The sequence below is a fragment of the Somniosus microcephalus genome, chromosome 17 (genome assembly GCF_052327205.1).
Source record: "Somniosus microcephalus isolate GS21.2 chromosome 17, FLI_Smic_1.0, whole genome shotgun sequence".
NCBI classification, from domain to species: Eukaryota; Metazoa; Chordata; class Chondrichthyes; order Squaliformes; family Somniosidae; genus Somniosus; species Somniosus microcephalus.
In genome coordinates this window covers 4813344-4837826 of record NC_141003.1, presented here as the reverse complement: position 1 = coordinate 4837826, position 24483 = coordinate 4813344, and the positions used below count along the sequence as shown (strand labels likewise).

Here is a 24483-nt window from a genome sequence, read left to right as displayed (position 1 = left end):
GCGTGCGGGCGGGCCCTCCTACAGTCGAGTGACGGGACGATTGACCAATCCTACGCTTCAGTGACCTGACGGTCGACCAATCGGTGCGTGTGTGGGCGGGCCCTATCGTTCTGAACCGAGGTGAGTCGCCACCATCTTGATTCCAAACTTTTCCTTTCTTTTTCCCACTTTCTGCGTGTTTCTTTTCAAATCTACATTTCCAGCAAAAAAAATTGCTTTTAAAACACAAATTGTTTTTTAAAAAAGTTAATTAATTTGTAAATCTTTTCTCTAACGTCTATAATTCTCCTACCTTTCACCGTTTTTCCAGGCCCGGGGCCTAGGCTTCTCCAACTGCCAGCAGTGCAACTCTAGACCCAAGCTCCCGGCCTAGACAGAGACAAACACTGGCAGAGGGGAGAGGGTGTGCTGCTTCAGCTCCATTCCCGGGGTCAGTAGGTGGGGAGGCTTCATAAGCAACTGGGGTAGGTCGCAAGCCCCGAATAATAATCTGAAGATCCTGTGTTTGCAGCTGAGGAAATTTCTTCTGCTGACAGCCCCAGGTTAACGGCAGCCATCTTTGTCAAGGAGGGCAAAAAGTTTCAGTGCGACGCCATTTTGATTCAGTGTGTAACAGAGTGCATGCGCGGCCATCTTAGTACAGGAACATAGAGTGGGTGGGGCTTCTGTGCTCCAAATCGGGTCCTGGTGACCGAGACAGACAATCGACTGTGTGGGCGGGGCCTAATCTTTCCAACTGAAAAGCAAGCGGCGGCCATTGTTTGTGATACAACACACTGAGAGGTGCGCACCCCTTTTTTAATAAAAAGATTGGTGAGGTTGTAAAGTGTATGTTATAGAAAGATTTACCAAAAATGTTTTATAAGTACAGAAAACTTTGTGCTATCCGAAGGTGAGCTATCCGGCAATCTGGAGCCACCGGCAAAAATCAGCAGCCGTTTTTTATTCTTTTTGTTTGTTTTTTTTTGCTTTGTTTGAACAGTCAAGCTGTGCAAGGTCTGTCGCTATAGCAACAGCTTTAGCTACAGAGCTTTAGGGCCACACCCGAGTGTTTAGAAGCTGTTGCTAAGCAATAGTGTTTGTTGTCAAATACGGAGATAAGAATCTCCGTATCTCTCAACATTAACTCTGGAGAGTAGGGCAGTTTTGAGGCAAGGCAGCAGGTCGGTGCCGTGGGTGCCGGATAGCACAAAGTTTCCTGTACTTTAAGTTAATCTCCCCCCCTCCCTTTCCACCCCCACCCCCACCCCCTCCCCCCCACACCCCCTTCCCCCCACACACCCACTTCCCCCCCACACCCCCCCCCCCCCACACCCCACCTTCCCCCCACACCCCCCCTTCCTCCCCAACCCCCCCTCCCCCCCACACCCCCCTTCAACCCCCACCCACCCCGCTCCTCCCCTCCCCCCTCCCCTCCCCCCTTCCCCTCCATCCCCTCCCCCCCACACACCCTTCCCCCCTTCTCTCTCTTCCCCCCCAGTTGCTCTCTCTCTCTCTTCCCCCAGTCGCTCTCTCTTCCCCCCCAGTCGCTCTCTCTCTTCCCCCCCAGTCGCTCTCTCTCTTCCCCCCAGTCGCTCACTCTCTTCCCCCCAGTCGCTCTCTCTCTTCCCCCCAGTCGCTTTCTCTCTTCCCCCCCAGTCGCTCTCTCTCTTCCCCCCAGTCACTCTCTCTCTTCCCCCCCAGTCGCTCTCTCTCTTCCCCCCAGTCACTCTCTCTCTTCCCCCCCAGTCGCTCTCTCTCTTCCCCCCCAGTCGCTCTCTCCCTTCCCCCCCAGTCGCTCTCTCTCTTCCCCCAGTCGCTCTCTCTTCCCCCCCAGTCGTGCTCTCTCTCCCCCCCAGTCGCTCTCTCTCTTCCCCCCAGTCGCTCTCTCTTCCCCCCCAGTCGCTCTCTCTCTTCCCCCCCAGTCGCTCTCTCTCTTCCCCCCCAGTCGCTCTCTCTTGCCCCCCAGTCGCTCTCTCTCTTCCCCCCCAGTCGCTCTCTCTCTTCACCTCCAGTCGCTCTCTCTCTTTCCCCCAGTCGCTCTCTCTCTTCCCCCCCAGTCACTCTCTCCCTTCCCCCCAGTCGCTCTCTCTCTTCCCCCCAGTCGCTCTCTCTCTTCCCCCCCAGTCGCTCTCTCTTCCCCCCCAGTCGTTCTCTCTCTTTTTCCCCCCCAGTCGCTCTCTCTCTTCCCCCCTAGTCGCTCTCTCTCTTCCCCCCAGTCGCTCTCTCTCTTCCGCCCCAGTCGCTCTCTCTCTCTCTTCCCCCCAGTCGCTCTCTCTCTCTCTTCCCCCCCAGTCGCTCTCTCTCTCTCTTCCCCCCCAGTCGCTCTCTCGCTCTCTTCCCCCCCAGTCGCTCTCTCTCTCTCTTCCCCCCAGTCGCTCTCTCTCTCTCTTCCCCCCAGTCGCTCTCTCTCTCTTCCCCCCAGTCACTCTCTCTCTCTTCCCCCCCAGTCGCTCTCTCTCTCTCTTCCCCCAGTCGCTCTCTCTCTTCCCCCCCAGTTGCTCTCTCTCTCTTCCCCCCCAGTCGCTCTCTCTCTCTCTTCGCCCCCAGTCACTCTCTCTCTCTCTTCCCCCCCGTCGCTCTCTCTCTCTCTTCCCCCCAGTCGCTCTCTCTCTCTCTTCCCCCCCAGTCGCTCTCTCTCTCTCTTCCTCCCCGTCGCTCTCTCTCTTCCCCCCAGTCGCTCTCTCTCTCCCCCCGTCGCACTCTCTCTTCCCCCCCAGTCGCTCTCTCTATTCCCCCCAGTCGCTCTCTCTCTTCCCCCCAGTCGCTCTCTCTCTTCCCCCCAGTCGCTCTCTCTCTTCCCCCCAGTCGCTCTCTCTCTTCCCCCCCCAGTCGCTCTCTCTCTTCCCCCCCAGTCACTCTCTCTCTTCCCCCCAGTCGCTCTCTCTCTTCCCCCCCGTCGCTCTCTCTCTTCCCCCCCGTCACTCTCTCTCTTCCCCCCAGTCGCTCTCTCTCTTCCCCCCAGTCGCGCTCTCTCTTCTCCCCAGCCATAAGAACATAAGAAATAGGAGCAGGAGTAGGCCAATCGGCCCCTCGAGCCTGCTCCGCCATTCAATAAGATCATGGCTGATCTGATCCTAACCGCCAATCCACTATCACAGAACCATCTCCTGAACCTAACAGAATTAGACACATGAAATAGGAGCAGGATCAGGCTACACGGCCCCTGGGCCCGCTCCGCTACCCACAGGGCCATGTCCGATCCCAACCTAGACTCATGTCCAAATTCCTGCCCCGCTCCCCTTAACCCTTAACTCCTTTTACTTCTAGGAAACTGTCTATTTCTGTTTTAAATTTATGTAATGATGTAGCTTCTACAGCTTTTTGGGGCAGCATATTCCATGGACCTACCACCCTCTGAGTGAAGTAGTTCCTCCTCATCTCAGTTTTGAAAGAGCAGCCCCTTATTCTAAGACTATGCCCCCTAGTTCTAGTTTCACCCATCATCGGGAACATCTTCCCCGCTTCCACCCGATCCAACCCCTTCACAATCTTATATGTTTCAATAAGATCGCCTCTCATTCTTCTGAACTCCAATGAGTAGAGTCCCAATCTACTCAACCTCTCCTCATATGTCCATCCCCTCATCCCCGGGATTAACCGAGTGAACCTTCTTTGTACTGACTCCAGAGCAAGTATGTCCTTTCTTAAGTATGGACACCAAAACTGTACGCAGTATTCCAGGTGCGGTCTCACCAATATCTTGTACAACTGAAGCAATACCTCCCTATTTTTATATTCTATCCCCCTAGCAATGAAAGCCAACATTCCATTGGCCTTCTTAATCACTTGCTGCACCTGCATACTAACCTTTTGAGTTTCGTGCACCAGGATCCCCAGATCCCTTTGTACTTCAGTACTTTCCAGTTTCTTGCCATTAAGATAATAACTTGCTCTACGATTTTTCCTGCTCTCTCTCTTCCCCCCAGTCGCTCTCTCTCTCTCTTCCAACCTGCCCTCAAAAGACCCTCGGCACTGCCGGGCACTTCAGCTAGTAGTTATATAAAAAGAAAAAGGGTGGCTAAAGTAAATGTTGGTCCCTTAGAGGATGAGACCGGGAAATTAATGGTGGGAAATATGGAGATGGCAAAAACACTTAATGAATATTTTGTATCAGTCTTTACAGTAGAGGACACCAAGAATATCCCAACACTGGACAAACAGGGGGCTATAGGGGGGGGAGGAGCTAAACACGATCAAAATCACTAAGGAAGTGGTACTCAGTAAAATAATGGGACTCAAGGCGGATAAATCACCTGGACCTGATGGCTTACATCCTAGGGTCTTGAGGGAAGTAGCGGTAGGGATTGTGAATGCATTGGTAATCATTTTCCAAAACTCCCTGGACTCAGCAAAGGTCCCGGCAGACTGGAAAACTGCTAATGTAACACCCTTATTTAAAAAGGGCAGTAGACAGAAGGCTGGAAACTATAGACCGGTTAGCCTAACATCTGTGGTAGGTAAAATTTTGGAGTCCATTATTAAGGAGACAGTAACAGGACATTTGGATAATCATAATTTAATAGTACAATGTCAGCATGGTTTTATGAAGGGGAAGTCATGTTTGACAAATTTGCTGGAGTTCTTTGAGGAAGTAACATATAGGGTGGATAAAGGGGAACCAGTGGACGTAGTGTATTTAGACTTCCAAAAGGCATTTGACAAGGTGCCACACAAAAGATTATTGCTTAAGATAAAAAATCACGGGATTGGGGGGTAATAGTCTGGCATGGATAGAGGATTGGCTATCTAACAGAAGGCAGAGAGTTGGGATAAATGGTTCATTCTCAGACTGGCAATCAGTAACTAGTGGTGTTCCGCAGGGGTCAGTGCTGGGTCCCCAACTCTTTACAATCTATATTAACGATTTGGAGGAGGGGACCGAGTGTAACATATCAAAGTTTGCAGATGATACTAAGGTGGGAGGGAAAGTAGTGAGTGAGGAGGACATAAAAAACCTGCAAGGGGACATAGACAGGCTAAGTAAGTGGGCAGAGATTTGGCAGATGGAATACAATACTGGAAAGTGTGAGGTTATGCACTTTGGCAGGAAAAATCGTAGAGTAAGTTATTATCTTAATGGCAAGAAACTGGAAAGTACTGAAGTACAAAGGGATCTGGGGGTCCTGGTGCACGAAACTCAAAAGGTTAGTATGCAGGTGCAGCAAATGATTAAGAAGGCCAATGGAATGTTGGCTTTCATTGCTAGGGGGATAGAATATAAAAATAGGGAGGTATTGCTTCAGTTGTACAAGGTATTGGTGAGACCGCACCTGGAATACTGCATACAGTTTTGGTGTCCATACTTAAGAAAAGACATACTTGCTCTGGAGTCAGTACAAAGAAGGTTCACTCGGTTAATCCCGGGGATGAGGGGATGGACATATGAGGAGAGCTTGAGTAGATTGGGACTCTACTCATTGGAGTTCAGAAGAATGAGAGGCGATCTTATTGAAACATATAAGATTGTGAAGGGGTTGGATCGGGTGGATGTGGGGAGGATGTTCCCGATGATGGGTGAAACTAGAACTAGGGGGCATAGTCTTAGAATAAGGGGCTGCTCTTTCAAAACTGAGATGAGGAGGAACTACTTCACTCAGAGGGTGGTAGGTCCATGGAATATGCTGCCCCAAAAAGCTGTAGAAGTTACATCATTACATAAATTTAAAACAGAAATAGACAGTTTCCTAGAAGTAAAGGGAATTAAGGGTTACGGGGAGCGGGCAGGAATTTGGACATGAGTCTAGGTTGGGATCGGACATGGCCCTGTGGGTAGCGGAGCGGGCCCAGGGGCCATGTAGCCTGATCCTGCTGCTATTTCGTGTGTCTAATTCTGTTAGATTCAGGAGATGGTTCTGTGATAGTAGATTGGCGGTTAGGATCAGATCAGCCATGATCTTATTGAATGGCGGAGCAGGCTCGAGGGGCCGATTGGCCTACTCCTGCTCCTATTTCTTATGTTCTTATGTTCTTATTGACCAGATGCTGAACTACAGCTGTCATATCAACACAGGAACAGGGCCGAGGCTGGCCACACTGTGATGAGTAGCTCATCATCTGACCCTCCCCATCACCATTGACAAGGCTCAAGTCAGGAGTTTAAAAAAAAATTGATTATGGGATGTGGGTGTTGCTGGCTGTGGTAAACCACTAATCTGCCTGTACAGAACATGTCTGGGCATGCCTCAGCTGGCTCCACCCCTAAGCCCAGGTAGAAAGGTGATTGACCTCCAGTCCCCCTGGCTTTAAGGATCGGTCTACCAGCAGAGGCATGCTCGTATTCTTTTGTTAATAAAAGCCTACTTGTTATAAGTTTAACTCTTAGTCTTCTGGAGTTATTGATGGCGCATCACTGGCAAGGCCAGCATTTATTGCCCATCCCTGGTTGCCCTTGAGAAGGTGGTGGTGAGCCGCCTTCTTCAACCGCTGCAGTCCGTGTGGTGAAGGTGCTCCCACAGTGCTGTTAGGGAGGGAGTTCCAGGATTTTGAACCAGCAACGATGAAGGATCGGCGATATATTTCTAAGTCAGGATGGTGTGTGACTTGGAGGTGGTGGTGTTCCCAGGCATCTGCTGCCCTTGTCCTTCTAGGTGGAAGAGGTCGCGGGTTTGGGAGGTGCTGCTGAAGAAGCCTTGCCGAGTTGCTGCAGTGCATCTTGTAGATGGTACACACTGCAGCCACGGTGCGCCGGTGGTGGAGGGAGTGAATGTTTAAGGTGGTGGATGGGGTGCCCATCAAGCGGGCTGCTTTGTCCTGGATGGTGTCGAGCTTCTTGAGTGTTGTTGGAGCTGCACTCATCCAGGCAAGTGAAGAGTTCCATCACACTCCTTACTTGTGCCTTGTGGAAAGCCTTTGGGGAATCAGGAGGCGAGACACTCACCTCAGAATACCCAGCCTCTGACCTGCTCTTGTTGCCACAGTGTTTATGTGGCTGGTCCAGTTAAGTTTCTGGTCAATGGTGACCCCCAGGATGTTGATGGTGGGGGATTCGGTGATGGTAATACCATTGAATGTCAAGGGGAGGTGGTTAGACTCTCGCTTGTTGGAGATAGTCATTGCCTGGCACTTCTGTGGTGCGAATGTTACCTGCCACTTATCAGCCCAAGCCTGAACGTCGTCCAGGTCTTGTTGCATGCGGGCATGGACTGCTTCATTATCTGAGGAGTTGTGAATGGCGCTGAACATTGTGCAGTCATCAGCGAACATCCCCATTTCTGGCCATATGTTGGAGGGAAGGTCATTGATGAATACTTTGGTTCTGTCTTCACAAAGGAGGACACAAATAACCTCCCAGAGATGTCGGGGAACATAGGGTCTAATGGGAGGGAGGAACTGAAAGAAATCAGTATTTGTAGGGAAATGGTGTTAGGGAAATTGACGGGATTGAAGGCCGATAAATCCCCAGGGCCTGATGATCTACATCCTAGGGTACTTAAGGAAGCGGCCCTAGAAATAGTAGATGCATTGCTGGTCATCTTCCAAAATTCTATAGACTCTGGAACAGTTCCCATGGATTGGAGAGTAGCTAATGTTACCCCACTATTCAAAAAAGGTGGTAGAGAGAAAACGGGGAATTACAGACCGGTAAGCCTGACATCGGTAGTGGGGAAAATGCTAGAGTCCATTATAAAAGATGTAATAGCAGAGCACTTGGGAAACAGTGACAGGATCGGACAAAGTCAACATGGATTTACAAAAGGTAAATCATGCTTGACTAATCTACTGGAATCTTTTGAGGATGTAACTGATAGAATAGATAAGGGAGAACCAGTGGATGTGGTGTATTTGGACTTTCAGAAGGCTTTCAATAAGGTCCCGCATAAGAGATTAGCGTGTAAAGTTGAGGCACATGGAATTGGGGGTAAGGTACTGACTTGGATAAAGAACTGGTTGGCAGACAGGAAGCAAAGAGTTGGAATAAACGGGTCTTTTTCCGAGTGGCAGGCAGTGACTAGTGGGGTACTGCAGGGATTGGTCCTAGGACCCCAGCTATTCACAATATATATTAATGATCTAGACAAGGGAACTAGATGTAATATCTCCAAGTTTGCAGACGACACAAAGCTGGGTGGGCGTGTGTGCTGTGAGGAGGATGCCGAGAAACTCTAGTATGATTTGGACAGGTTGGGTGATTGGGCAGAAGCATGGCAGATGCAGTATAATGTGGATAAATGCGAGGTTATCCACTTTGGTGGCAAAAACAGGAAGGCAGATTATTATCTGAACGGCAATAGATTGGGAGAAGGGGAAGTGTAATGAGACCTGGGTGTCCTTGTGCACCAGTCGCTGAAGGTAAGCATGCAGGTGCAGCAGACGGTTAAGAAGGCAAATGGTATGTTGGCCTTCATAGCGAGAGGGTTCGAGTACAAGAACAAGGATGTCTTGCTGCAGTTGTACAGGGCCTTGGTGAGACCACACCTTGAGTATCGTGTGCAGTTTTGGTCGCCTTATCTGAGGAAGGATGTTCTTGCCATGGAGATAGTGCAGCGAAGATTCACCAGACTGATATCTGGGATGGCAGGAATGAATGACGTATGAGGAAAGATTGGGTCGATTGGGCTTATACTCGCTGGAGTTTAGAAGAATGAGAGGGGACCTCATTGAAACTTATAAAATTCTAACAGGACTCGACAGACTGGATGCAGGAAGGATGTTCCCGATGGCCGGGGAGTCCAGAACCAGGGGTCGCAGTCTAAGGATAAGGGGTAAGCCATTTGCGACAGAGATGAGGAGGAATTTCTTCACCCAGAGAGTGGTGAACTTGTGAAATTCTCTACCACAGAAGGCAGTGGAGGCCAATTCATTAAATATATTCAAGAAGGAGTTGGATATATTTCTTAAGGCTAAAGGGATCAAGGGATATGGGGAGAAGACAGGGACAGGGTACTGAATTTGAATGATCAGCCATGATCTCATTGAATGGCGAAGCAGGCTCGAGGGGCCGAATGGCCTACTCCTGCTCCTATCTTCTATATATCTATGTATGTATCTATGTGTGAAGCAGCTGAAGATGGTTGGGCCTAGGACACTGCCCTGAGGAACTCCTGCAGCTATGTCCTGGGGCTGTGATGATTGACCTTCAACCACCACAACCATCTTCCTTTGTGCTAGGTATGACTCCAGCCAGTGGAGAGTTTTCCCCCTGATTCCCATTGACTTCAATTTTACTGGAGCTCCTTGATGCCAGACTCGGTCAAATGCTGCCTTGATGTCAAGGGCAGTCACTCTTACCTCACCTCTGGAATTCAGCTCCTTTGTCCATGTTTGGACCAAGGCTGTAATGAGGTCGGGAGCCGAGTGGTCTTGGCGGAACCCAAAGTAGGCATCAGTGAGCAGGTTATTGGCGAGTAAGTGCTGCTTGATAGCACTGTCAATGACACCTTCCATCACTTTGCTGATGATTGAGAGTAGACTGATGGGGCGGTAATTGGCCAGATTGGATTTGTCCTGCTTTTTGTGGACAGGACATACCTGGGCAGTTTTCCACATTGTCGGATAGATGCCAGTGTTGTAGCTGTACTGGAACAGCTTGGCTAGAGGCGCGGCTAGTTCTAGAGCACAAGTCTTCAGCACGATAGCCGGGATGTTATCGGGGCCCATAGCCTTTGCTGTATCCAGTGCACTCAGCCGTTTCTTGATATCACGTGGAGTGAATCGAATTAGTTGAAGACTGGCTTCTGTAATGATGGGGACCTCAGGAGGAGGCCGATATGGATCATCTACTCGGCACTTCTGGCTGAAGATGATTGCAAATGCTTCAGCCTTGTCTTTTGCACTCACGTGCTGGGCTCCACCATCATTGAGGATGGGGATATTCATGGAGTCTCCTTCTCCCGTTAGTTGTTTAATGGTCCACCACCATTCACGACTGGATGTGGCAGGACTGCAGAGCTTTGACCTGATCCGTTGATTGTGGGATCGCTTAGCCCTGTCTATTGTATGCTGCTTCCGCTCTTTAGTCCTGTTACAGCTTCCCCAGGTTGGCACCTCATTTTTAGGTACGCCTGGTGCTGCTCCTGGCATGCTCTTCTACACTCCTTATTGAACCAGGGTTTGTCCCCTGGCTTGATGGTAACGGTAGAGTGAGGGATATGCCGGGCCCCGAGGTTGCAGATTGTGGTGTAATACAATTCTGCTGCTGCTGATGGCCCACAGCGCCACATGGATGCCCAGTTTTAAGCTGCTAGATCTGTTCTGAATCTATCCCATTTAGCACAGCGGTAGTGCCACACAACACGATGGAGGGTGTCCTCAGTGTGAAGACTTTGTCTCCACAATGACTGTGCAGCGATCACTGCTACCAATACTGTCGTGGACAGATGCATCTGCGACAGGTAGATTGGTGAGGACGAGGTCAAGTAGGTTTTTTCCTTGTGTTGTTTCTCTCATCACCTGTCGCAGGCCCAGTCTGACAGTTATGTCTTTCAGGACTCGGCCAGCTCGGTCAGTAGTGGTGCTACCGAGCCACTCTTGGTGATGGACGTTGAAGTCCCCACCCAGAGTACATTCTGTGCCCTTGCTACTCTCAGTGCTTCTTCCAAGTGGTGTTCAACATGGAGGAGTACTGATTCATCAGGGGGGACCTGATTGAGGTGTACAAAATAATGAGGGGCATAGATAGGGTAGATAAAGAGGAACTTTTCCCCTTAGTGGGGGGGTCAATAACAAGGGGGCATAGATTCAGGGTAAGGGGCAGGAGATTTAGAGGGTATTTGAGGAGGAACTTTTTCACCCAGAGGGTGGTTGGAATGTGGAACTCAATGCCTGAAAGGGTGGTGGAGGCAGGAACCCTCACAACATTCAAGAAGCATTTGGATGAGCACTTGAAATGCCATTGCATACAAGGCTATGGACCAAATGCTGGAAAATGGGATTAGACTGGACAGGGATGGATGGGCGGCGCAGACACGATGGGCCGAAGGGCCTCTTTCTGTGCTGTAAAACTCTATGACTCTATGACTCTATCAGCTGAGGGAGGGCGGTAGGTGGTAATCAGCAGGAGGTTTCCTTGCCCACGCTTGACCTGAAGCCATGAGACTTCATGGGGTCCGGAGTCAATGTTGAGGACTCCCAGGGCCACTCCTTCCCGACTGTATACCATGGTGCAGCCACCTTTGGTGGGTCTGTCCTGCCGGTGGGACAGGACATACCCAGGGAAGAGTTTGGGACATTGGTTGAAATGTGTGATGGAATTCTCACCTGGAACAGTGCAGCAACACAAGAAAATCGATGCCAACCAGGACAGAACCGTTTACTTCATTGAAGCCCCTGTCACTGAACCAGATACCCACCCCTCCACACACTGTGGCTGCTGTATGTGTCATCTATAGGATGTATGTTGCATGTGTCATCTATAGGATGCATGCAATCTTCTTCTCTTAGGCAGTCCCTCGGAACATTAAAAATGGGCTCGCAGGTGACTGATGAGTCCAATGCGGGACCTACAGTCTCTGTCACAGGTGGGGCAGACGGTGGTTGAAGGGGCGGGTGGGTGGGGTGCTTGGGTTGACGTGCGCTCCTTGCGCTTGGCTTCCGCTTGCTCCCGGCGAAGAGACTCGAGGTGTTCGGTGCCTTCCCGAATGCTTCTCCTCCACTTTGTGCAGTCTTGGGCCAGGGATTCCCAGGTGTCGGTGGGGATGTTGCACTTTTTCAAGGAGGCTTTGAGGGTGTCCTTGAAGCGTTTCCTCTGCCCACCTGGGGCTCTCTTGCTGTGCCGGAGCTCCGAGTAGAGCGCTTTTTTTGGGAGTCTCGTATCGGGTATGAGGACAATGTGACCCGTCTGTCGGAGCTGATTGAGCGTGGTCAGAGCTTCGATGCTGGGGATGTTGGCCTGAGCAAGAACACTGACGTTGGTGCGCCTATCCTGCCAATGGATTTGCAGGATCTTGCGGAGGCAACGTTGGTGGTACCTCTCCAGTGCTTTGAGGTGTCTGCTGTACATGGTCCATGTCTCTGAGGCATACAGCAGGGCGGGTATCACTGCTGCCCTGTAGACCATGAGCTTAGTGCCGGGTTTGAGGTCCTGGTCTTCAAACACTCTCTTCCTCAGGCGACCGAAGGCTGCACTGGCACACTGAAGGCGGTGTTGGACTTCATCGTCGACGTCTGCCCTTGTTGACAGTAGGCTCCCAAGGTATGGAAAGTGGTCCACGTTGTCCAAGGCCTTGTCGTGGATTTTGATAATCGGGGGGCAGGTTGGTAGAGGACCTTTGACTTACGGATGTTTAGTGTAAGGCCTATGCTCTCGTATGCTTCAGTGAAGGTGTTTACGATGGTTTGGAGTTCGTCCTCCGAGTGAGCGCAGACGCAAGCATCGTCTGCATACTGTAATTCGATGACAGAGGATGGGACGACCTTGGATCTGGACTGGAGGCGACGGAGGTTTAACAGTTTCCCGTTTGTTCTGTAAATTAGCTCCACTCCAGTGGGGAGCTTACTGAGGGTGAGATGGAGCATTGCAGCAAGGAAGATTGAGAAGAGCGTTGGTGCGATGACACAGCCTTGCTTGACCCCGGTTCGTACGTGAAGTGGGTCTGTGGTGGAACCGTTGGTCAGGATCACGGCTTGCATGTCGTCGTGAAGCAGGCAGAGGATAGTGATAAACTTTTGAGGGCAGTCGAATTTGAGGACACTCCATAATCCCTCACAGTTGACAGTGTCGAAGGCCTTTGTGAGATCAAAGAAGGCCATGTACAGTGGTTGGTGCTGTTCCCTGCATTTCTCTTGTAATTGACGTGCGCTGAAGATCATGTCCATTGTGCCCCTTAGTGGGCGGAATCCGCATTGCGACTCTGGGAGGAGCTCTTCGGCCACTGGGAGAAGGCGATTGAGGAGGATTCTTGCGATGACTTTCCCTGTGGCAGATAGCAGGGAAACTCCTCTGTAATTACCGCAATCGGACTTGTCACCTTTCGTGAAGATGGTTACAATTACGGCGTCTCTGAGATCCCCTGGCATGCTCTCCTCCTTCCAGATAAGAGAAATGAGTTCATGAATTCGCGCCAGTAGTGCTTCTCCGCTATGCTTTAGTGCCTCGGCGGGGATTCCATCTGCTCCTGAGGCCTTGTTGTTCTTCAGTTGTCGGATGGCCTTTTCAACCTCATGCTGGGCTGGGGTTGTGCTGAGATGGTGGCGGGTAGCATGCTGTGGGATGGAGTTGAGGACACTCGTGTCGAGGACAGAGTCGTGGTTAAGGAGATCTTCAAAGTGCTCCTTCCAGCGGGCACTGACTGCTTCCCTGTCCTTGATGAGTACCTCTCCGTTCTTGGCCCGCAGTGGGGAAGGGCCTTGGGTGCTTGGGCCGTAGATGGTCTTGACTGCGCTAAAGAATCCACGCACGTCGTGGTTGTCGGCTAGCTGCTGGACCTCCTGCGCTTTCTCCACCCACCATCTGTTCTTTAGGTCGCGAGTTTTTTGTTGGACCTCGGCCTTCAGGCTTCTGTAGAGCTGCTTTCTTGCTCTCGAGTTCTGTTGCTGTTTCCAGATCAGAAATGCCTTGCGCTTGCGGCTTATTAGCTCCTGGACCTCCTGGTCATTCTCGTCAAACCAGTCTTGGTGTTTCCTGGTCGAGTGACTGAGCGTCTCTTCACAGGTGCTGATTATGGAAGCCTTGAGTGCAGACCAGACGCTGTGGGCACTCTGTGTCTCTGCATCACTGGGAGTCGTCAGGTTGGTTGTGAGGCGCAGGCTGAATCGGGCTTTCTTAGTGGGGTCTTTGAGTGCTCCAGCGTTAATTTTCCTGCGGCATTGTTTCTGTTGCTGCCGCTGTTTTGGGGCTACATTGATGGAGATGACAGAGCGGATTAGGCGGTGGTCTGTCCAGCAGTCATCAGCTCCTGTCATGGCGCGGGTGATGCGGACGTCCTTGCGTTCCCTCGCTCGGACGATGACGTAGTCCAGCAGATGCCAGTCCTTGGAGCGAGGGTGCTGCCATGAAGACTTGTACTTGTCTCTCTGACGGAACAAGGTGTTGGTTATGACAAGGCTATGTTCTAAGCATTTCGACAGGAGGAGGGTACCGTTGGAGTTGGCTTTCCCTACCCCCTCTCTGCTGATCACACCTCTCCAGAGGTCTGTGTCCTTTCCAACTCTGGCGTTGAAGTCGCCAAGGAGGATCAGCTTGTCGCCCGTTGGGACTCGGGACAGGGATTGTAGGAGGCTGGTGTAGAATTCCTCTTTGGTCTCGTCTGTGGCTTCCAGTGTTGGGGCGGATGCACTGATGACCGTAGCGCACTGGTTTCAGTATGCATGCAGTATGTGTCATCTATAGGATGTATGCTGTATGTGTCATCTATAGGATGTACGCTGTATGTCATCTATAGGATGTACGATGTATGTCATCTATAGGATGCACGCTGTGTCATCTATAGGATGCACGCTGTGTCATCTATAGGATGCACGCGGTGTCATCTATAGGATGCACGCGGTGTCATCTATAAGATGTATGCTGCATGTGTCATCTATAGGATGCACGCGGTGTCATCTATAAGATGTATGCTGCATGTGTCATCTATAGGATGTATGTTGTGTGTGTCATCTATAGGATGTATGCTGTATGTGTCATCTATAGGATGTATTGCAGCAACTCAACAAGGTTACTTCAACAGCACCGCCACAAAAATGGCAAGAAGCTGGGAACTGTGGAGGAGCAGAGAGATTCAGTGGCCCTAATACCGAGATCACTAAGAGCTAGTGGACAGGAACAAAACATCATTTAAAAGGCTCATGGAATATTGGGCTTTAGCTCAAGGGCTAGAATACAAAGGGGTGCAATTATGCTACAGCTGTACAGAACCCTGGCATGACCCTATTTAGAGTATTGTGTTCAGTTCTGGTCACAACTCAGCAAGCATATATTGGCCTTGGAAGGGGTGCAGCACAGATTCACCAGAATGATAGTGGAGCTAAAGGGGTTATTTTTTAAAATATTCGTTCATGGGATGTGGGCGTCGCTGGCAAGACCAGCATTTATTGCCCATCCCTAATTGCCCTCGAGAAGGTGGTGGTGAGCTGCCTTCTTGAACCGCTGCAGTCCGTGTGGTGAAGGTGCTCCCACAGTGCTGTTAGGGAGGGAGTTCCAGGATTTTGATCCAGCGACGATGAAGGAATGGCGATATATGTCCAAGTCAAGTGGAGTGTTTTCCCCGATTCCCATTGACTTCAGTTTTACTAGGGCTCCTTTATGCCACACTTGGTCAAATGCTGCCTTGATGTCAAGGGCAGTCACTCTCACCTCACCTCTGGAATTCAGCTCCTTTGTCCATGTTTGGAACAAGGCTGTAATGAGGTCTGGAGCTGAGTGGTGCCGCCGGAACCTAAACTGCTTCTTCCAAGTGGTGTTCAACATGGACGAGCACTGATTATCACCTACCGCCCTCGCTCAACTGATGAATCAGCAGGAGGTTTCCTTGCCTATGCTTGACCTGAAGCTTTGAGACTTCATGGGTTCCAGAGTCAATGTTGAGGACTCCCAGGGCCCCTCCTTCCCTACTGTATACCACTATGTCACCACCACTGGTAGGTCTGTCCTGCTGGTGGAGACAGGACATACCCAGGGATGGTGATGGACATTGTGAGGATATGAGGACAGGTTGCACAGACTGGCCTTGTAGTCCCATGAGTATTGAAGATTAAGGGGGGATCTAATTGATGTATTTTAAGATGATCATAGGATTTGAAAAGGTTATGGCACCAAGACAGGTTGATGGAGTTAAGATACAGATCAGCCAGGATCGAATTGAATGGCAGAACAGATGAAAGGTGCTGAATGGCCTCCTCCTGTTCCTATGTTCCCCAACATCTACTGTTGAGAGCAGCAATATCATGGGAACACTGTCACCTGAGAGTCATCATCCTGACTTACCGTTGCTTCATACTCACTGGTTCAGTATCCTGGATCACCCGACATAACATACTGTGGGAGCACAATCTCCACCTGGACTGCAGTGGCTGCAGAAGACCCAGCCCAGCCTTCTCAAGGAAGCTTATAGATGGGCGATAAATGTTGCCTTGACTGCGTTCCCCATTTGTAATTTCCCTCCATTTTGTACAACAATGCTTGTTCATCGTTCATTTTTTTAGTTCTGAAACACTGGGGCCTCACTTACATCACACGCGACAGTGTAATTACCCCCCGGGACAGTGTGTAATTACCCCCCCCCCCCCCCGCCGACACAGCGTGTAATTACCCCCCCCCCCCCCGGGGACACAGCGTGTAATTACCCCCCCCGGGGACCAGCGTGTAATTACCCCCCTGGGAAACAGCATGTAATTACCCCCCCCCCCGCCAGGGACACAGCGTGTAATTACCCCCCCCCCGGGAAACAGCGTGTAATTACCCCCCCCCGGGGACACAGCGTGTAATTACCCCCCCCGGGAAACAGCGTGTAATCACCCCCCTCCCCAGACAGCGTGTAATTACCCCCCCCCCCCAGGGGACACAGCGTGCAATTACCCCCGCCCCCCCCGGGACACTAATTACCCCCCCCCCCCGGGGACACTGTAATTAACCCCCCCCCCCGGGGACAATGTAATTCCCCCCCCCCCCCTCGGGACACTGTGTAATTACCCCCCCCCCCCAGGACACAGTGTAATTACCCTCCCACCGCACCCTCCTCTTCCCCCCCCCCACACTCCTGTCTCGCTTCCATCGCCCCGCCACACCACCTCCACCAACCCCCCTGCCCTCTATTTCCCTCTGCACCAGCCTTCCCCCTGCTCACCTCTTTCCATTCACTCACCCTCACCCTGCCCACTCTGTCAGTGGCACCCGTGGCTCAGTGAGTAGCACTCTCGCCTCCGAGTCAGAAGGTTGTCGGTTCAAGTCCCACTCCAGAGACTCGGGCACAAAAGTCTGGGCTGACACTCTAGTGCAGTACTGAGGGAGTGCTGCACTGTCGGAGGTGCCGTCTTTTGGATGAGCCTCATCTGCTCTCTCAGGTGGACGTAAAACATCCTACAGCATTATTCAAAGAGCAGGGGAGTTATCCCTCAATCAACATAACAAAAAACAGATTATCTGGTCATTATCACACTGCTGTTTGCGGGAGCTTGCTGTGCGCAAATTGGCAAGACTTTCTTCTTTCCTCTCACCCAGGCCAGTTAGTTTGAACACATGAACAAGCGTCACTTTTGGATCATCAAAACATTGGCAATTATTAAAACAGAAACTATGCATCATTCCCTCAGTTTTATTACTGTTAAAATACAAGTGATGTGCCATCATTAGACAAACAAATTGTTTATTACACTTCTGCTTAAAGACAACAGTTAATTTCATTCCTCATCACAATGTCCAGTTACCAGTAGTCCAAACGCCCAGTTACAGTCTATGTACAAATCATGAATCTGTTTAGAAGTTAATGGCTTTGCCAAATGATGCTGCTATGTTTGCCTCTCTGAAAGCTTCCGAGACCGTCTGTAAGAGAAAAGAAAGACAGTGAGCCGGACGACACAAGGTCAGTCCATGAATTACATACAGGCTTGGCGAAGGTCTGCAGTTCGAATAACCTTTCTACACTGTTTAATTTCATAACTGACATCAGTACACCATGTTATCCCTTCCCCGACTAAACACAAACTAGAAAATCAAGGAAATACCAGGATAAACAATGGCGGAATATCGTGGAAATAATGCAGAAAACAGAACTTTTTCTTTTAAAATTCATTCACGGGATGTGGACGTCGCTGGCAAGGCCAGCATTTATTGCCCATCCCTACTAGCCCTTGAGAAGGTGGTGGTGAACCACTGCAGTCCGAGTGCTGAAGGTCCTCCCACAGGTAGTAGTTAGTTAGATAGGGAGTTCCAGGATTTTGACCCAGCGATGATGAAAGGTCGGCGATATATTTCCAAGTCAGGATGGTGTGTGACTTGGGAGTGGTACTTGGAGGCGATTACAAATTTAATTAAATTAATCAAGGTCATATAGGGATAGCAGTGCAGGCGGTGTGCCACAACTGCAGCATGTGGGGGTTTGTGGAGAGCATTGTGATCCCGGACAACCACGTCTGCAGTAAGTGCCTGCATCTTGAGGAACTTCAGCTCAGAGTATTTGAGCTGGAGTCTGAGGTGCAGACATTGCGGGGCATCAGGGAGGGGGGAAGAGTTATCTGGACACTTTGATCCAGGAGGCAGTCACACCCTTTAGGTTAGGTAGTGGTACAGGTCTGGTTAGTGGTCAGGGACAGGAGGGTGTGACTGCAACTCAGGCAGGTAAGGGGACCCCAGGTGAAGCGCTGGAGGAGCCTCAGCCTTTGCCCTTGTCCAACAGGTATGAGGTTCTTGCTGCCTGTGTGGATGAGGGAAAAGCCTGCAGGATGGATGAGAAGGCTGACCATGGCACCATGGTGCAGGAGGCCATTCAAGTGGGTGGAGTGAAAAGGAATGTTGCAGTGGTAGGGGACAGTATAGTCAGAGGGATAGATACTGTTCTCTGCAGCTGCGACCGAGGGTTCTGAAGGTTGTGTTGCCTGCCAGGGTAAAGGATGTCTCCTCGCAGCTGGAGAAGAACTTGGGAGTGGGAGGGGGGAGGATCCAGTTGTCGTGATCCACATAGGAACCAACAACATAGGTAGAACTAGGAATAAGGTTCTGCTGAGGGAGTTTGAGGAGTTAGGATCCAAATTAAAAAGCAGAACCTCAAAAGGTAATAATCTCTGGATTGTTACCTGAGCCACGCACAAATTGGCATAGGGACAAACAGCTTAGTGGTTTAAATGTGTGGCTCAAAGAGTGCTGTGGGAGGAAGGGGTTTCGGTTCATGGGGCACTGGCACCAGTACTGGGGAAAGAGGGAGCTGTTCCGTTGGGACGGGCTCCACTTAAACCGGGCTGGGATCAGTGTCCTGGCGAACTGAATAACTGGGGCAGTCAACAGGGCTTTAAACTAATGAAGGGGTGTTGGGGGGGGGAGGATTCAGGAAAGAGTAAATTTAAAAGCAGCGAGAGAAATGTCAAGGTAAAGCAGAGCAGAGTAGAATTTTGGGTAAAAATAGCCAGAGTGGGTCAGGAAGGGACAGAGAGAGTAACAAAGGTAATGAGACATCAGTGACTAAGGTGACATCAGGGATAAACAGAAATAAGTCAAAGCTAAAAGCTCTATATCTGAATGCGCAAAGCATTCGCAACAAAATAGATGAATTAATAGCGCAGATAGAAATGAACAGGTTTGATCTAATTGCCATACGGAAACGTGGTTGCAAAGTGGCCAAGGTTAGGAACTAAATATTCCAGGACGTTAACTTTTAGAAGAGATCGGCAAAGTGGAACAGGAGGAGGGGTAGCCCTGATAATAAAGGATGGGATAAAGACAGTAGAGAGAAAGGATCTTAGCTCCGAAAATCAAGAAGTAGAATCAGTTTGGGTGGAGCTAAGAAACAGCAAGGGGCAGAAAACATTGGTGGGAGTTGTTTATAGACCCCCAAACAGTAGTTGTAATGTAGGGCAGAGTATAAATCAGGAAATTAGAGGCGCATGTCACAAGGGTAATACAGTAATCATGGGGGGCTTTAATCTACATATAGACTGGGCAAACCAAATTTGCAGTAATAGTGTGGAGGACGAATTCATGGGATGTATACAAGATAGTTTTCTAGATCAGTATGTTGAGGAACCAACTAGGGAACAGGCTATTTTAGATCTAGTATTGTGCAATGAGAAAGGGTTAATTAATAACCGTGTAGTCAAGGGGCCTTTAGGGAAGAGTGACCATAATATGATAGAATTTTATATTGAGTTTGAAAGTGATTTAGTTAAATACGAAACTAGGGTCTTAAATCTAAACAAAGCAAACTACGTAGGTATGAGGGGCGAGTTGGCTAAGGTAGATTGGGAAACTACATTAAAAGGTGTGACAGTGGATGAGCAATGGCTAGCATTTAAAGAATTAATACATAATTTACAACAAATATACATTCCTTTAAGGCACAAAAACCCCACAGGAAAAGTGGTCCAACCGTGGCTAAGAGAAGTTAAAGATAGTATTAGATCAAAGGAAGAGGCTTATAATGTTGCCAAAAAAATAGTAAGCCTGAAGATTGGGAGGATTTTAGAATTCAGCAAAGGAGGACCAAGAAATTGATAAAGGGAAAATAGAATGTGAGAATAAACTCGCGAGAGACATAAAAACAGACTGTAAAAGCTTCGATAGGTATGGAAAAAGGAAAAGATTAGCAAAAGTAAATGTGGGTCCCTTACAGGCTGAGACAGGAGAAATTATAATGGGATTAAGGAAATGGCAGAGAAATTAAACAAATACTTTGTGTCTGCCTTCACGGAAGACGCAAAAAACTTTCCGGAAATAGTGGAGAATGAGGAACTGAAAGAAATGAGTATTAGTCAAAAAGTAGTACAGGTAGACTACCCTTTATCCGGACTTCCGAAAACCGAAACCCTCTAAAAACCGAAGGTTTTTTCGTTCAGCGTAAGTCGTGCGTACGAACGAAAAAACCTTCGGTTTTTAGAGGGTTCCGGTTTCGGAAGTTCGGATAAAGGGTAAGTCGTGCGCACGACCCCCCGCCGACCCCCGACAACCGCCGACCCCCCCGCGGACCCCGCCAACCCCCCCCGCCGGCCCCGCCAACCGCCCCGCATACCCCGCCGGCCCCGACCCCGACTGACTTACGCGGAGCGTCAGTGTAAGTCGTGCGCACGACCCCCCGCCGACCCACCTTCCGAAATCCGAAATTCTCCTTATCCGAAACTCGGCTGGTCCCGAGGTTTTCGGATAAAGGATAGTCTACCTGTACTGGAGAAATTAATGGGACTGAAAGCCGATAAATCCCCTGAACCTGATGGCCTATATCCTAGGGTTTTGAAAGAGTTGGCTGTAGAGATAGTGGATGCATTGGTTGGCATTTTCCAAAATTCCATAGATTCTAGAACGGTTCCCACGGATTGGAAGGTGGCAAATGTAACCCCACTATTTAAGAAAGGAGGGAAGAGAGAAAACGGGGAACTACAGACCAGTTAACCTGACGTCAGTAGTAGGGAAAATGCTAGAATCTATTACAGGAAACACTCTTTTAACCGGCACCTAAAAAAAAATATCCGGTAATCTCTCTTAACCGGCAAAATTCAGGAGTAGGTTCAGGTGAGTTTTACTATATATTAGTGGCCGTGTAACCGGGGTTCCTGGATCTGTGGCCGTGTAACCGGGACTCCTGGATCTGTGGCCATGTACGGGGCTCTCATACCTTGGTAAGTATACCTCTCTGTAATCCGGACTTTTTGATCAACCGGCACCACACCGGTCCTGTCGATGCCGGATAAAAAAGTTTCCTGTATTAAGGATGTGGTAACAGGGCACTTAGAAAATAATAATAGGATTGGGCAGAGTCAACACGGATTTATGAAAGGGAAATCGTGTTTGACAAATCTATTAAGAGTTTTTTGAGGTTGTAACTAGAATAGATAAGGTGGAACCAGTGGATGTGGTGTATTTGGATCTTCAGAAAGCATTCGATAAGGTCCCGCACAAGAGGTTATTAAACAAAATTAGGGTTCATGGGATTGAGGGTAATATACTAGCATGGATTGAGGATTAGTTAACGGACAGAAAACAGAGTAGGAATAAACGGGTCATTTTCGGGTTGGCAGGCTGTAACTAGTGGGGTACCACAAGGATCAGTGCTTAGGCCTCAGCTATTCACAATCTACATCAATGATTAGGACTTTATCAAAGGCCTTCTGAAAATCCAAATACGCCACATCCACTGGTTCTCCCTTATCTATTCTATCAGTTACGTCCTTAAAAAACTCCAGGTTTGTCAAACACTATTTCCCTTTCATAAATCCATGTTGACTTTGTCTAATCCCGTTGATATTTGCTACGTGTCCTGTTATCACATCCTTTATAATAGACTCTAGCATTTTCCCTACTACTGATGTTAGGCTAACCGGTCTGTAGTTCCCTGTTTTCTCTTTCCCATCTTTTTAAATAGTGGGGTTACATTTGCCACCCTCCAATCTGCAGGAACTGTTCCATAATCTATAGAATTTTGGAAAATGATAACCAAGGCATCCACTATTTCCATGGCTACCTCTTTTAGTACTCTGGGATGCAGATTGTCAGGCCCTGGGGATTTATCGACTTTCAGTCCCATTAATTTCTCCAGTACTTTTTTTTTTACTAATACGAATTTCCTTTAATTCCTCCTTCTCACTAGACCCTTGGTTCCCTAGCATTTCTGGGAAGTTATTTGCGTTCTCTTCCGTGAAGACAGAACCAAAGTATTTACTTAATTGCTCTGCCATTGCCTTGTTCCCCATTATAAATTCTCTCATTTCTGACTAAGGACCCTACATTTGTCTTCACTAATCTTTTTCTTTTTACATACTTGTAGAAGCCTTTACAGTCTGCTTTTATGTTCCTTAAAAGTTTACTCATACTCTATTTTTCCCCTCTTAATCAATCTTGGTCCTTTTTTTGCTGAATTCTAAAGTGCTCCCAATCCTCAGGCTTGCTACTTTTTCTAGCAACTTTATATGACTCCTCTTTTAGATCTAATACTATCCTTAATTTCTTTTGTTAGCCATGGTTGGGCCGCTTTTCCTTTTGTGTTTTTGCGCCAGAAAGGAAGGTATAACTGTTGCTATGAGGTGAGATTGAGTAGACTAGGCCTATATTCTCTAGAGTTTAGAAGAATGAGAGGTGATCTCATTGAAACATACAAAATTCTTACAGGGCTTGACAGGGTAGATGCAGGGAGGATGTTTCCCCTGGCTGGGGAGTCTAGAACCAGGGGTCACAGTCTCAGAATAAAGGGGTCGGCCATTTAGGACAGAGATGAGAAATTTCTTCACTCAGAGGGTGGTGAATCTTTGGAATTCTCTACCCCAGAGGGCTGTGGAGGCTCAGTCGTTGAGTATATTCAAGACAGAGATTGATAATTTTTGAATATTAAGGGAATCAAGGGATATGGGGATAGTTCAGGAAAGTGGAGATGAGGTAGAAGATCAGCCATGATCTTATTGAATGGCGGAGCATGCTCGAAGGGCCAAATGGCCGACTCCTGCTCCTATTTCTTATGTTATGTGACGGTGTTCCAATGCGCCCGTTACCCTTGTCCTTTGAGGTGGTAGAGGTCATGGGTTTGGGAGGTGCTGTTGAAGAAGCCATGGCGAGTTGCTGCAGTGCATCTTGTAGCTGGTACACACTGCAGCCACGGTGTGCCGGTGGTGGATAGGGTGCTGTGTTTCGAAGGGCTGGGGGGGGGGGGGGGGGGGGGGAGAGGAGGCAGGGGTATTTGTTGGTGGTTTCAGTTGTGTACAAACTGCAAAATAATGTGTAGGGCAGTGGAGTAGAAGTGAGCAGGCATCGATAGAGCACGATCGCGGGTTTGAGGATTAGTCTGAAATTGGAAACACTGCTCAACAGCAATAAAAATGGCCAATAAGGTGGGCTGTATTAGTAAAGGGATGCAATATAAATCAAACCTCATCACTGCCTTACAGCACACAAGCACCCCCACTCAATGCTGTGCGCAGTTTACTGTTGCCCTTGTAATCAAATCATTGAAGGTCTTTGAAATGTTTTCCAGATCTTGTAATTGAGATGGTTCCTCGATCAGGAATCTTCAGTGATGAGGGAAGGTGAAGTCACTTGGACCTTTTCTTTAAAAGAGACCATGGGTTGATCTCATTCCAGGTTATGTAGGAGATTGAGACGACAGATTGGGACAAATTAATCATTATGGAAAAGGATGTAAATAACAGGAGCCAGAATTTAAAAGTGAGAAGGGATGTCAGGCACAATTTGTTATAAACACAAGGGTAATAAATTTGCGATATCACCGTGGGATATCAGCCCGTTATCAACACCATCAGACACCGTCCTGTTACTCCATACTTTCCCAGTGTCACTTACTGGATGGGCATGACAAACTCGGGCAATATCTTCACATGATGCTCCATACTCCATAGCAAGGGTTGCTTCATTGATCATTTCACCAGCGCCCTAGAAATAAAGAAAGCCACATATGTAACTACAGGAGAAACAGGATCCTCAGGCTTTATTCTTTCTTGATACACAGAAGGTTTTGCTACTTACAGACCCAAGGATGTGTGCTCCTAGCATTCTGTCCGTCTCTTTATGACTGAGGATCTTTACTAGACCGTCAGTATCATTGTTAGTCTTAGCTCTGCTGTTGGCAGCAAATGGAAATTTGCCGATCTTGTACGGAATACCCTGAGGGGAGAAAATGATTGAAGTTAACTACATATTACAACAGGCTCACACACACTTTGGATCAATCCTTTACATGCAAGGCAGACCTGTGTTTGTAGGAAATAAGCTAGATGCAAAATGACAAGTGAATCCAACAAACGAACATTCGTACACTTGGCTCGGAGTAAGGCAGCTTATTGTATTCGGTGCGGTCATTGGAGAGACTAAACGCAGATTGGGTGACCGCTTTGCTGAACACCTCCGTTCAGTCCGCAAGCGTGACCCCAAGCTTCTGGTTTCTTGCCATTTTAATTCTCCGCTCCACAGCGTCGGCGGGAATC

The 24483-nt window shown here is 49.0% G+C and overlaps 1 protein-coding gene across 1 annotated transcript in view; it reads right to left on the bottom strand.

Annotated features, from left to right (window-relative positions):
- Positions 1 to 17152: 17152 nt before the first annotated feature.
- dld (deltaD) overlaps positions 17153 to 24483 on the bottom strand; it is a 63177-nt gene continuing 55846 nt past the window's right edge. Inside the window, exons 12-14 of the mRNA XM_086009824.1 lie at positions 24026 to 24163; positions 23843 to 23932; positions 17153 to 17395 (exon numbers count right to left, since the gene is read on the bottom strand). Coding sequence (XP_085865950.1) covers positions 17330 to 17395; positions 23843 to 23932; positions 24026 to 24163 — 294 coding nt within the window. The 3' untranslated portion in view covers positions 17153 to 17329. The remainder of the gene's footprint in view (positions 17396 to 23842; positions 23933 to 24025; positions 24164 to 24483) is intronic.